This window comes from Alternaria ethzedia (assembly GCF_023757985.1).
Source record: "Alternaria ethzedia strain BMP 0044 chromosome Unknown scaffold_6, whole genome shotgun sequence".
Lineage (NCBI taxonomy): Eukaryota > Fungi > Ascomycota > Dothideomycetes > Pleosporales > Pleosporaceae > Alternaria > Alternaria ethzedia.
Window position 1 is genome coordinate 897,714 of NW_026056199.1, and position 14,146 is coordinate 911,859.

At 53.4% G+C, this 14,146-nt stretch overlaps 3 protein-coding genes across 3 annotated transcripts; 1 reads left to right on the plus strand and 2 right to left on the minus strand.

The window, feature by feature from the left end:
- Positions 1 to 702: 702 nt before the first annotated feature.
- J4E87_003579 (uncharacterized protein) lies at positions 703 to 6,180 on the minus strand (the record flags this gene model as incomplete). Its single annotated transcript, XM_049375204.1, has 3 exons — positions 703 to 1,215; positions 1,269 to 5,693; positions 5,740 to 6,180. The coding sequence occupies 3 exons, from the start codon at positions 6,178 to 6,180 to the stop codon at positions 703 to 705; spliced, it is 5,379 nt and encodes a 1,792-aa protein (XP_049235126.1).
- Positions 6,181 to 9,060: 2,880 nt separating this feature from the next.
- Positions 9,061 to 10,113, minus strand: J4E87_003580 (uncharacterized protein; the record flags this gene model as incomplete). Its single annotated transcript, XM_049375205.1, has 2 exons — positions 9,061 to 10,068; positions 10,105 to 10,113. The coding sequence occupies 2 exons, from the start codon at positions 10,111 to 10,113 to the stop codon at positions 9,061 to 9,063; spliced, it is 1,017 nt and encodes a 338-aa protein (XP_049235127.1).
- A 1,394-nt stretch (positions 10,114 to 11,507) lies between these two features.
- Positions 11,508 to 13,544, plus strand: J4E87_003581 (uncharacterized protein; the record flags this gene model as incomplete). The annotated part of the gene is made up of 4 exons (XM_049375206.1): positions 11,508 to 11,788; positions 11,841 to 11,976; positions 12,038 to 12,072; positions 12,125 to 13,544. 4 exons carry the CDS (start codon positions 11,508 to 11,510, stop codon positions 13,542 to 13,544), a joined length of 1,872 nt encoding a protein of 623 aa, XP_049235128.1.
- Positions 13,545 to 14,146: the final 602 nt, after the last annotated feature.

Here is a 14,146-nt window from a genome sequence, read left to right on the forward strand (position 1 = left end):
GTCCATTGCAGATGATGATCACTTCCTGCACCCATGTTGTGGACTTTCCTTCGTCGAACCAGTACCGATACAGTGGGTCGCCCCAAGTGTAAGACAACGCGTGGAACTTCGGGGTATTGTGCTCAAGATCAGTCAGGTGGAGTGTGCATGTGATAGGTTGGTGGTCGTTCTGTACTGGGTGAAGCTCGATGACGCGGATCGATGTCGCTGTCGGCAAGGGAGTGTACAGGTCTAGATGTCGCGACAGTGGCGCGTCCATGGTGCACATGTGGGGCTGCGAACTAGCTCTAGTTTCGCTGGAGCACAATCGGCCCGACAGCACTATATAGCATCAGTAGTAACCTTGGCATAAAACAGCAGTAGAATACCTTGAAGAGGACTTATGGATCTCGTTCCATGGTTGTCGTGTCATTTGGAGCAAAGTTGAATTTGTAATTGAACCTTGGAAAGATCCAAAGTGAGGCAACGCATTATCGTGCTGACCAAGACGCTAACCACATTGGATAACCCATGCTCCGTTGGGCAGCCGCGAGTGGAAACGAAGAACTGCACTCTGCGAGAAGCACCGCGACGTGGCACGAGTGAATGAATATCAACGAAGAAATAGATTATATCGTCCAACATAATGCTACAGGCTTTTCATCAGACTGCGCCAGAAACACCCATCGATGCAATGCGAGTTTTTCCCTCTTATCTACGCACCTACGCATCATCACCCTTCTCCGCCTTCTTCTCCCTCCACTGCTCCTCAAGTGCCTTGACCTTCTCTACACCCTTCTTGTTACCAACACTGCTCTCCCACTCAGCCCACTTCTTGAACACACTCCGTATCCTCGAGGCCTTTCCGACCTTAGTCATACGCTCGAACAGATCCCGGACGTTCTCTGCGCTGCCGTGGCTCTGCTCCAACATGATGTACATGTCCCAGACATCGCCCTTCTTGGAGAAGGTGTCGACAAGGCCTTCAAAGATGGTGCGGCCGCGTTCGGCGTCACCATTGGGGCTCTTGAACTCGAGCGCGGCGAACTTTTGTGTCAGGTAGCGGTGTTGCGTTGATGCAACGGATTGGGTGGCGCGTTGAAGGAGAGCGCGAGCTCGTGTGGGGGAAGGTGGCTGTACGACGTCCATCAGGAAGGCTGCATATGAGAGCCAGAATTGGGGGTCGGGTGTGAACGACTTGTTCTTCATCATGGATTGGTAGAGGCTGTCCGCTTTCTGTTCTGGTGTTAGCAAACTTCGCAAGGGTATGGGGATACAGCGGTACTTACGTCGATCTTGCCTGATGAGATGTAGATCTTGATCATGCGCTCATGCACTTCGCGGGCATCGTTGTTCTGGCACGCCTCTTTGAAGACTGAGTCCATAGCATCGTCGCTAGCGAAGTCGTTCTCAAGATGGAGAAGAGCGGTCCACACGTCAAGCTTCTCTTTCTCTTCCCTAGGGTTGATGGTCGCCAGTGCGCGACGGGCGACCTGGCGTGCCTTCTCGATCTCGTTGAGTTCGCGTTGGAAAACCATGTATCGAACCCACATTTCCGCGCTGTTGGGCTGTCCCAGGAGCAAGCGCTCGTAGTCGGCAACGGATTGCGGTCCATAGGCATCGAGATCACCAGTGCGGTCCTCTTTGATGGTAGCCTTCTTGCTCTTCTTCTTCTTCTTGGGGGCCTCGTCGTCGGAATCAGGCTCTGCGGCACCCTTTTGCTCATCGAAGTCAAGAGTAGCACCTGTCCAGTCGAAGCCAGAAGTGCTAAGTCCTTGTGTTGCCGCTTTTGGTGCATCATCGTCAGACTCGTCGTCTGATACTCCTGCGTCTGCAAGCTCGATATCATCGTCGCTATCAGCACTCTTGACGCTCCTCATGTCTACGTCATCGAGCTCGATACCGCCGTCTGAGTCACTTCCTTCTAAGGCCTCAACATCCGAGGCATCCTCCATGTCTTCATCCTCGTCTTCGTCGTCACCCTTGACTTCAGAGTATTTCAAGCTGAAGCTGATCTTTCGGGTTTTTGAATCGACCTTCAAAACCTTGGCTTTCACGGCGTCATCTTTCTTGTACATTTCCTTGACCTTGTCCTTGTCGACAGTAGTGTCGGCTAACTGAGAGATGTGACAAAGACCGCTGACGTTGTTCGAGTCGTCAACCACCAGGAAGACCCCAAAGTCTTCTACATGCCGGACCTTAGCAGCAACAACCTGACCAGCCTTCAGATCGCTGAACTCGACCGGCTCGGTGTAGGTTCCTTGGACGTGAGAGGCCTTCAAGCTCAGCTGTGGATTGCGTTGGTCTGGCTTGTTCGAAATGACCTTGCCAGTGACGAGTTGGTCGACATGGAAAGCAGACTTCCAATCCTTGATGTACTCGTCTGAGAGGTGGCTGACACGAACGTAGGCTTCAACATGCGGCCCTAGACGAACGTAGATACCATTGTTGGCGACGTGCTTGATGAATCCACGGACAACCTGATGCACTTTGAGCTGATCCCTGTCCTTGATCTCGGGGTCTTTGATCGGTAGTGAAGAGCTCAATACCCTAGATGGCCGAATAGACAATCCCAGCTTCTTGTTTGGAAGGTCGATGTCGATTACGCACACGCGCAAGACGTCGCCGACTTTGAACTCGCTAGGCTTGGCCTTGTCGTAGTCGTCTGCCAACTGCTCTTGGAATATGGGTGCAGCAATGTTGTCGTTGATCTGAACAACGATGGATGTGTCGTGTAGCTTTGTGACACGTGCAGGCAAGATGTGACCTACCTTCAAGTCTTGAAGGGTCAATGACTTGCCAGTCACATTGGTCGCAGCTGTTAGATCCAACTTTCCAGCTGCAACGTCGACCGCCTTGACGCGAACCTTCAGAGCAGAGCCAACGGGGAAATTCTCTGCAACGTCCGAAAGCTTCTCCAGGTCGTCAGTCAGATCAAAGTAATCGATGCGACCGCGAACGTTGGCGGAAATGTTCACCCAGACGTAACGCTCGGCAATGTTGTTGATGAAGGCGACATGAGATGATCCGGGGGTGATTTTGTCAAGGCTCAACACGTCGGCTTCAGTCTTAACTTTGTCGGTGTTTGCGGTCATCTCGAAAGTGGGCGTCTTATTGTTTGATCGGGAAGTGATGGGGAGGAAACGGAAGTTGCGGGCATCGTGCCTTCCGAGAACCCTGGCCTGGATCTTGTCGTTCATCTTGAAATGTGCTGTCGGGTGCTTCTTGTCTGGGATGCTATCCCACCCATCGAACAATTCTGAAACCGAGATACGTCCTGGAACATTTGCCGCAAGCTCAACGTTGAGCTGTGTGTCTTTGACCGATCGAATGCGAACTGTTGCTAGGGCGCCGAATTTGATATCGTCGGTAGATGTGATCTTGGGGTCGACAGGCTCTACTAAGGCCTCCCCTTTCGAAGCTGGAGCATCAACGACGTTGGCCGCTTCCGGATCAGATTCACTCTTCATCGACAGCCAAAAGAATCCTTTCCCAGCGTCCACGTGTGTGACACGAGCTGTGACAGACTGATCCTTACGAAGACCAAAGTTTGGCGCTGAAAGCATGTCTTCCGGTAGTTGCGACTTGAACAGAACACCACTTATGCCGTTGCCAAGCTCGATGAAGATCTTGTCGGGAAGAATGCCGCGCACAAAGCCATGTACCGTCTCGCCAGCTTGGAGATCTTCAATGCTGATTGCCAATTTTGAAGCCTGAGCATCCTTTCGAAGACTAGGCTTGTTCGAGACTGTTGCTGTCCTAGACTTGCCATGCTTTGTCAAGACCACAAGGTCCTCGAGAGTTCCACCTACCCGAATCTTCTTCATGGTCGAAATGTCCTTCTTCTCCGATCCGTCGGTTAGGTGACCTATACGAAGGGTAGCCTTGACACCATGGCCAATGTCCAGAGTAGCGGTTTCATCGGACTTCTCGATGACAGTTCCCTTGACAATGCCACCAGGGTTCAGTGCGTTGAAAGCAGCCTCTTTGTTGATATCAACGGCAGCGGGATCCTTGCAGGATACCAAGAGCTGGTTCTCCTTTGCGTCTACAGAGACAATACGGACGTTGACGACCTGACCGGCCGAGAAGTGTCGCGTGGCATCCTCGATGTATGCTTCGCTCATCTCCGCAGCTGGGAGCCATGCCTTGACATCGCCGTAGAAGCGTACGGTGGCACCATTCTTGCGAACGCTGACCAGGATACCAGGGCCAGTAGCGCCCTTGGAGAGCATGGAGTAGTTTGTCCATGGCTTAACATCTGAGTTGACGAGAGACTTCTTTAGGGTGAGTTGGATCTGATGTCTGGCGGGTTCCGTGTAAAGCACACGGGCTGTGACAGGCAGACCTTCCCTAAACTTGCGCTCCGGATGTTGTAGACGGACGTCGGCCAGATGCATCTCTGGAACTAAACCGGTGATGCCCTCGGCAAGGTGAACAAGAACGGCGGTAGCTCCCTTCTTGTCAGCAATGAGCTTGTGCACCTTGCCCTTGACAACTTCACCAGCCTTGATATCCTCAATGCGAAGGAAGGGCTGGTCAAGAATCTTCTGCTCGAGCGAAAGTTGGAAGAGTCCGTCCAAAGCATTGTAGCCTACGATACGTGCTTTGTGCTTTGAGTCAAGCTTGTATGCGCCAGCCTCTTCGGAGAGAACGTCGACCTTGTCGTCAGAAAGTCTCGAAACGTGCGCGAAACCGACAACATCTTTGATCCCGAGGTCAAAGAAAGCACCGTGGCTTGGCGCTACTTTGATAACTTTCGCGCTGTCGACGATGGTGGATATGGGTAGGAGCTCGATCGGAGGCTTGCGCTCCTTGGGTTTGCCAGACATGCGGGTAGACAGACTAACCACATGGTCTAGCAATGATACACCGACTTTCCTGGGCTCGGAGTCTGGACATGTGAACAGGACACGGGCCTTGACTTTGGAGCCGATCTTGTGCTTGGTGGAGATATCGGCAGCCTTCTCAGTCGCTCCAGAATGGTATGCGTCGGCAGTGGCGTCTATGAGACCGAGGATCTTACCAGTCAGCGTGTTGGATGTAGTGTCGGTAACAAGTACATCGACGGCGGTTCCTGGGAGGAAAATATCGACAGTGGGCGCTTCAGTCAGCGTGTTGCCCTTGGTCAAGTTCCCTGCTTTGGTGTGGTCTGCGGAGAGCTTGACAATGCGCCCATCCGAGTTAAGGCCGGTAACCAAGCACATGAAGACGGCGCCTTCTTGTACCTTGGCATGCTGCACTTTGGGACCTAGTTCGCCCTTTGGCAGGAAGCCCTTCAGGCTGCTATCGTCGAGGCCGAGGTCCATGACCAAGCCGTGGTCCTCATTGCTGACTACGGAAGCCTGCACCATGCTGTTTACGGGTATCTTGCGCTTGCTGAGGCCCTTGTTGACCAGCTTGGGATCGATGGATAGCTCCAGCCTCTTTCGTGCTCTTGCACTGGCGTCGCTTGTCGCTGTGATGCATGCGCGGACATACTGTCCTACCGAGAACATATCCTCTAGGTGCACATCTTCGAAGTCTTCATCGTCGCTTCCTTCTTGCTTGTCCGCCTCCTCCTCCTTGAGGAGTTTCTCTAGCCTCTCGTTGAGCTTGTCGGACACGGCGGTGAGCGGAACGTAACCAACGAGGTTGTTCGGGAGCGCGAGGACGATGTCTTGGTGAGATATGTCTGTGATTTGGCCGAGAATGATGGTTCCAGGCGACAATTTCTGCTATCGTTAGCATGGTACTCGCATTGCGCAGAGACTGGCGTACCTTGTAGCTCAGACCCTCTGCCCTCACGGTGTCGTCCTTCTCTCCACTGTCATGCGACTTTTTGCTCTTCTTGAGCAGCGGCTTCTTCTTGGACTTGGCGGCGGATCTTTCCTCGTCCTCGGATCCCATGTCGCTGAATCCATCGTCGCCGCCGCTGGGTCGCTTTTCGCCAGACTGCTCGAAAAGAACATCCTGGTTCGCCTTGATCGAGATCTGCTTGTGCTCAAGCGGCGTCAAGACGCTGGCGCCTCCTCTGGGGAACGACTTCTCCTCATCTTTGAAGACACTGGGCTTGGGTGCGGCGCTCTCAGGCTTCGACTTGGCCGGTGATGGCTGCTCGGCATCGGATTTCCGTCGCTTCGCTGATCGGTCGGTGGATGCGCCCTTTGCCTTTTTCGATGGCGCGGCGCCTTGCTCTGCTTTTCGTTTAATTGCGCCCATGATGCGCAAGTTCTCCGGTTGTGGAGAGGGTGGTGGTACTCAGGTTTGCGCCAAGAGTTCGAGAGTCGCATATGCTCTTCGACTTTTTTGGTGGGTCCATGCGCGCAGATTCTCCGACCCCCGACAACAGGGAAGCCGCGGCTGGCACGTGAGCTAGAGTGGCAGGGCAACGCGCGCGAAAGAGAGTGACTTCTCGATGCAACAGCTTTCACGAGTTGTAGGAAATCCTAGACCACAAAATGAAATGACATTTGCATCCACGGTGTTTTCTGCGGCAATTCAGGAACTTTTAGCTATGCTGTACGGCAAACGGAAGGATATCTCGAGGGAAGGCCATGGCCATTAACGCCCAGAACGGCATAGTGCAGCACGTCGGTCGCGCCAGCTCTTCGCGACGTGCTTTGGCCGTGCGCCTTCCTCTCCAACCTCGCCGTCATTTATGGGCATTCGTCTTCTATTCCTATCGGCATCTTCAATTACTCGCGTGTCTTCGCTTGATCGTTTGTTGGTGTTGCTTGTATATGTGTGCTGCTAAAAAGGAACATGTCTTCTCCATGCGCCCCTCGAAGTCTGCTGCTCCAAGAGCCCACGCCTGAGCTCTTTTCATCACCACCTCCACCCTCCTCCGCGACTGTTTGCTCTCGCAAACCCAAACGGCCACCGCCTATCACGCCCAAGCGCTTTACACGCTTCTTCACCCCGCGAAACTCCAAAGATGTCTCATCACGCACTACCCTCACGAGGTCGGGTCGCCAACTACAAGACATCACACGATCTGCTCTCAATCGCAGCCGGGAGACGCGGAGCACCCCACGCAAGACAGTCAACTTCGTCGACATCGAGAACCCAATGCGAACCCCCCAGAGCAGCGCGCGGAAGCGGAAGATACCCTACCTGTCGCCCGCTAGCTCACCAGCCCAGTCGTCACCGTCGAAGCGATCGCGTTACGTCACTCCACCTGAAATCGATATACTTCAAGACGAGCTCGACTTGGATGATGAGGAGCCTGCCATATACCCTGTGCCTATCCGAAGGTTAACAACACTGGGTCGGCCGTCGAGAACACTGCAGCGGTCGTTCGGTGGAATACTGGGTGTAGGAAGAGGGTTTCGACGAGACCATGGCGCCTCATGGCAAGACCAGGCAGCCAATTTCTACAGTGGCGCAGACGACCTACATCAGTTGTCGCAGGGCGCGCCGCCCTTCTGCACGGCCAGTTGCAACAGTATGTCATTCACTCATTACCCTACGTCATCACGATACTGACAACCCCTAGCCAACTCTATGCTCGCAATAGGCGATGAAGACGGATACATCCACCTACAAGACTCCGAAGGTGACTTCTCCAAACCCCATGTGTCATGGAAAGCCCACTCCAACGCCATCATGGACGTGCAGTTCTCCTCGGACGACCTACACCTCGCCGCCGGTTCTGGAGATCAGACTGCGCAGATTGTCGATGTTCGCACCCAACAAACTCTTGCTGTGCTGGCGAAACACAAGTCGTCAGTAAAGCAAGTCCGCTTCCAGCCCGGCGACGACAAGATGGTAGCGACGTCAAGTCGAGACGGTGCAGTACAGATTTGGGATCTCCGATGCAAGGGCAACCAAGGCTCAATACACTCAGCCTGGGGCTCTGATGCACCATATGCCAGTGTTGTACGCACTCTGGCTTCAGCGCACGCGGATATTAGTCTCCCGACATCCACATCGTCGGCCACCCGATCACTCTCCAACAGCAAAACCGAAAACATCAGCCGACGGAACGACATTTCGGTGACAGCGCTTTCGTTCATGCCCGCAGGCCGCGAACACCTCCTCCTGACCGCGTCAGACGCATCGACATGCGTTAAGCTCTGGGATATCAGAGGCCGATACTCCCTGCGAGGGCCAGCCATCCCCATCGCAACCACCCGCCATCCCGAATCCCACAACCGCCACCGACACTTTGCCATTAACTCTTTGACTCTTAGTGGCGATGCATCACGACTGTACGCCCTCAGCAAAGACAACACCGTCTACGCCTACTCCACAAGCCACCTCATCCTCGGCGTAGCACCAGAGCTCTCCACAACCTCCTCCTCAAAACAGAAATACTGCGGTGTAGGCCAAGAAGGTCTGGGACCTATCTACGGTTTCCGACACCAGAACTTTCATGCCGGCTCCTTCTACGTCAAGGCATCCTTACGCAAAGCGTGCGAAGACCGCACCGAGATGCTCGCAGTAGGCAGCACAGACGGCTGCCCCGTGTTGTTCCCCACCGACGAAAACTTCCTCAAACGCGAAATAAGACAAGAAGACGACGCAGACGACCTCCCTGATATCACTACCATTGCAGCGAAATCCACACGACCCACGCTTTCCCGCACATCGACAAACAGCCGCTGCCTAGACACCATCCCCATATACGAACATGGCACAGCTCTCATACGAGGACACGACGCAGAAGTCACGAGCGTATCGTGGGCGCGCAACGGCAGCTTGATCAGCGTGAGCGACGACTTCCGCGTCCGACGTTGGAAAGAAGGAAGTCAAGCTAGAGACCTCCGCATGGGTGGTGAGAGCGAGGGAAGGAGATGGCAGTGCGGATGGGCCGCTGTAGGCGACGGATATGATGATGATGAATAGGATCGTCCGCCAGTTTTTGTACGACGTTGTTTATTATACCCCAGCTATTGATTGTGTAGGAATACGAATGAAGACAGGATGATGATTGTTGAATTTGACTTGCTTGCCGGTGCCTATCATGTGTCTCTTCAAACCATTTGACTATGTACCTTGCTGCTGTGGAATGACAACACAAGGCCTGTGACACAACACTTGGAGCCAGCCACTCTTGAACCTTTCCGGTCTTGCCTATCAGACTAGATATCAACCCACCTACCCCTTCCTTAGCCAAGGTCTTCCTTCGACCTTGTCATGATTGGCATCTCGATCTTCTTCTCCATCACCGTCACTCTGCTTCTCGCCAGCCTCACAGAAGCTTCCTGGTAACAGCCTATACGTCCGCTCATCAAATCGGTCCGCCTGTGTACTTTCGAAACTACCAAAAGACTCTGATATCACCCTGCGAGCTCCGCATAGCATGGTGCCAAGGAAGCTTGTTGGTGTAGAGGGCGGAGGAGTGACGGGTTGTACCTGGGATTTCGATAGATCTGACCGCGGTGAGGTGGACGTAGTGTCCGTCGTCTGAACCGCCTCCATTCGGTGTACACGTGCTGGCAACGGCTTGATGGGCCGATCGAAGCTGCCAGACATACCTGTACCCGTACCTCCATGCTCTAAAATTGTCTTCGACAAAGACTTGTACTCCAAGGGTGCAGCAGGGAAATCCGCTTCTTGAGACGGCCGCACCGGGAAGTTCTCCCATTGCGACGCTGTAGGTGTAGATGGAAATGAGGTATCGTATCTCGTTGGCAGTGAAGGGTATGAAATCGTACTGTCGGAGTATGTACTCTGCGGTAGGTCTCGTGTTGGCGTAGAAGCAGCAGTAGAGGTAGAGCTAGAAGAAGACGTCGAGTTCCGCAGGGAATCAAATCGCTGTTCCAACACTTTTCCCTGCCCGTCCGGGCCACCACGCTTCCTCTTCTTACCCCACACCTCTTCGTCTCGCTGTTTCCTCTTGACCTTGTCGTTTACATCGGCGTAGATAGTGCCGTTGAACGATTTCCACACTTCGACGCCTTTGCCGAATACGGTTTCGACTTTTCGATTAGTGTCGTCGGTCATCTTGTTGAGATACTCTTGCGCCTCGTCCTCGTTGTCTTCTTCGTCGGTTTCGGAGCCGTGCGTTGTGTCCATTATGCCGGTGTTGGAGGTGGTTATGAAGGAGGTGGAACTTCCCCCGTTTCGCCCGCGGAAGGTGTCGAAGAGTGACATTTTCCGTCGCTTTTGCGCTGGGGCGGAGGGTGGAGGGTTGGGTACATTGTTCATGTTGTTGGATGGTGTGTTTGTGGCGCAATTCAGGGAATAATGGACGGGGTGGAATGCACTCGTGACAATCGGGCTGTGCTAGCGAGTTGATAGATGCGTTCGCGAGTTAAGAATTGGTCGATTTAGCGGATGTTCACATGAAGTTGGAGCCTAGATCTGGGTGTTTGAGACCTACGATAATTACTTTCACTGTGGTATCGAGTTGAATTCGGAGACATTGATCAGCTGACACCTCCAGGGCTGTATCGCTTGCCATAATGTGTCATGTTTCCTGCAATGTTCACAGATCGTGCCTATGCGTCCTAGTGTCGCCCTTTCGGCGTGTTCATCCAGTGTCTTTGCCCAGATAAACCCCCATTTCTGATACCTACGACGTTCATTTTGCGGAGCGTTTGTGATGTTTGTCGGCATCGGCCTTCGGACGAGAGATGCAAGCAGCTTTCACGGGTAAACTCTTCTAATTTGGCTACGATGAGCGAGGTTTCGAATCCAATTGAGAGCCCTCTCTCTCTGGTGGTCCAGAAAGAAGGCAACTGGACATGACATAGCCAAACCATGAACATACAGATGATAATTGTCCAGAAGGTGAAGAGAGTCTGGATTTGAAGACGCCCGGGCGGTACCTTAGTACCTACCCTGAAAACGCGCCTCGAAGGCGTCCACTGCATCTGTACTTGGCTGATAAAGTAGCGGAATACTGTTTAAAGAGTGAGCTTGTTCATAGGCTCGCGACGCTGCGTTGATGGGTCGGTGGTCGGGAGTTCCGTGGAGGGTCCGGAGGTCGGAACCACTGCACGTGACGACCGACGATCGCTGACGAAACCGGCCTGCCTCCGCGGACCTTGAACTTCATGATCGCGCGACTGCGAACCGCGGTCCAAGCCGTCAGGAAGCATCCCACGAACGTCCAGCCGCCGCCGTGCCTCCCGACCGCATAAGTGCGTGCCGAAAGGATGCCACCCCTATCTCGATGAAGCATTCGATCGATCCGATGTATGAGGGTGGCACAGTCGATCGCAGCTTACTCGCCATCACTCATCCTGCAGCGCAAGCACCATCCTCTTACCCCAAGTAAGCTCGGCATGCACTGATCGCCGCTAAAAAAGCCTTCGGGACAGAGCCGTCACACGTCAATCCTTTTAGTGGCTGTCAGAACATCCAACGAGGATGCTTTCAATCGCAAACGGCAACTTGCCCTTACAGATCTTCTGCAAGCCATCATTGCGACAACGCATAAGGCTATAGCATCGCCGACTTGTACTCGCTTGAGATGTCTGCAGGTCATGGGACTGTGTCATACCTAGCGAAGTGCGGCTCTACAATATAAAAGATGGATGGCGATGTGTGTTTTCGCTGTGTCAGAGGTACTTCGTTGAGCACCACAACCCAACAAGATGCGCGTATCCGCAACGACAGTCAGTCTCTTGGCCTCTTTGGTCTCAGCCGACCTTGACGGTCCAAGCTTACTACAGCAATTCTACGCTCCTGGGCGGTTACTTGGTAACTCCTTCGGAAACCCTGGCGTTAACGCGACGTACGACTATGTCGTCGTTGGAGCTGGCTTGGCCGGCGCTCTCACGGCATCCCGGATCGCAGAGGCGTTGCCGAACATGACCGTCGCAGTCATTGAAGCGGGCTCTTTCTATGAGATATCGAACGGTAACTACAGTCAGATGTGAGTAAATGCGAAACGGTTTATCAGGCGTACATACTGACCGTGGAGACAGTCCATACTATTCGACTAAGTACGTTGGTCCAAATCCCGAAGATTACCAGCCGTTGATCGATTGGGGCATCTTCACCGAGCCTATACCCGGTGCCAACGGAAGACGCTTTCATTATGCGCAAGGGAAGACACTTGGGGTATGTTCTGATCTTGAACAAGTGAAGCTGTTCAAGAAACTGACTCTGGGCAAATGTGTAGGGTAGTTCGGCACGGAACCAAGAGATTTATCACAGGTAAATATCTTCCATACGTACTTGCACTGCACAGTCTGACTGAGCTCCACAGAGCGACTAAAGGCTGGTATGAGTCGTTCGCAAACCTCACTGGAGATCCCGCCTATCTATGGGAAAACATGTATCCCTTCATGAAGAAAAGCTTCTCGTTCACGCCCCCAGATGCGCGTTTCCGCGCGAAGAACGCAAGCAACGTCAACTACACGCTTTCTGCTTTCGATGCCCCGGGAGGCCCTGTTCATTTAAGTTTGCCCAAGTACGCGCAGGCCATATCTTCGTACGGCCCAAAAGGATACGCAGCCGCTGGAATGAATGCGGCGAATGGCTTCCTAGATGGAAATCTCTTAGGGTATGGCTACTGGCCGTTTACCCTGAGGCCCGAGGACAGTACGAGAAGTAGTACCGAGTCTGCTTTTCTTTCTCCGACAGCTGCAAAGACATCCTTGAAGATCTACCAGTCCTGCATGGTGCGTAAGCTCCTCTTCGATGAGTCTAAGCGCGCCATAGGTGTGAACGTCACCGTCGCTGGGATGAAGCCGTTCATCGTTCATGCCCGGAAAGAGGTCATCGTCTCGAGTGGTTTTATTCATACTCCCCAACTACTCATGGTTTCTGGAGTCGGGCCGCGCGAGGTGCTCGAGCGACACAATATAAACGTTCTGTCAGAACTTAGCGGCGTAGGCCAGAATCTCCGAGACACCCCCGCTATTGGTGGCGTCGTCCATCGCACGAACGTTCCTGGAAGAAGTGCCTGGGAGCGCCAGTCATTATCTTTCGAAGCTGCTGTTGAGCAATACTTGACGAACGGATCTGGCCCGCTCAGTAGTCCCGCGAGCGATTTCGCCGCCTGGGAAAGGTTCCCCGAGCGCTTTACGACGAATATGAGCCAATCAACTCTCGACTTTTTGCGAAATCTACCAAGCGATTGGCCGAACGTGGAGTATGTTTTGCAAGCTTCAGAACGCATTCTGTCCTCGGCCCAGACTGCTAGCGACACGGGTGTCATTGGCACAATCTTGACTTCGACCACAAGCCAGGGAAATGTTACTATCCAGTCCGCTGACAATGCTGTTGCACCCGTCGTCTACGTCGGCTGGCTTGATTCGCTCGAAGACCAGGAACTTGCTGTAGCGGCATACAGACGCGCGCGCACGATTGCAGCCAGCATATCCGCGTTTGGAGAAGAGATAGCGCCTGGGGCGAACATCACGACCGATGCGCAGATCTTACAGTATATCAGGACGAAGGGTATGGGCGCTATTCATCACGGCGCGGCGACGTGTGCGATGGGAAGAGATGCATCGAGCGGGGCGGTCGTAGACTCCAAAGCTAGGGTGTTCGGCGTGAGTGGCCTGAGGGTTGTGGATGCGAGTTCTCTGCCGTTCTCGGCACCAGGGCACACGCAAGGTGTCACTTATGCGCATGCGGAGAAGCTCGCCCAGGATATCATTGATGCAGCAAATGATATCTAGACTAATATAACGAGAGAAATAACACCAACGCACTCGCAGCATGCGATCACACACGAGTCTGCGATAAGATCAGCGTCATGTAATCTTGCGTTGTAGATTATCTTACTATGACTATGACCGTCCAGAATAGCGTCAAATAGAAAAAGTACCACTCCAGACAGTGACGAAGGTGGCCACACCATGACATGGGTTCGCGCTTGCCCGACAGTTTGTCGAGCAGGGGCATGGTGAAGAAGGCGTGTAGCGGGGCAACAATAAACATGAAAGCCTGGAGGTGGAGTTCGTACGGCTCTGCTCCTGCTGTGAAGAAACGTAGGAGCAGCGGAACGCGGAGGGTCTCAGCTCCAAAGCGTGACAGTACGACTGCCAGGTGGTACATCGTAAGTTGGAACCTGGCCACGGCCACTTCGAAAGACGACATTTGAGGTGACGGCTGGTGGTATCAAGAAAGTAAGAACGGAAATAGTGCAGAGCGATGGTCAGGAAAACGCGGACTAAAGTTTGCGTGTTGAAATACGGTCTCGCAGCGTTAGTTACACGCCATTCAGTGGTTACCATCCACTGGGTCTCGGAACCTAGGTAGCGAGCTGCGAGCCACTCAT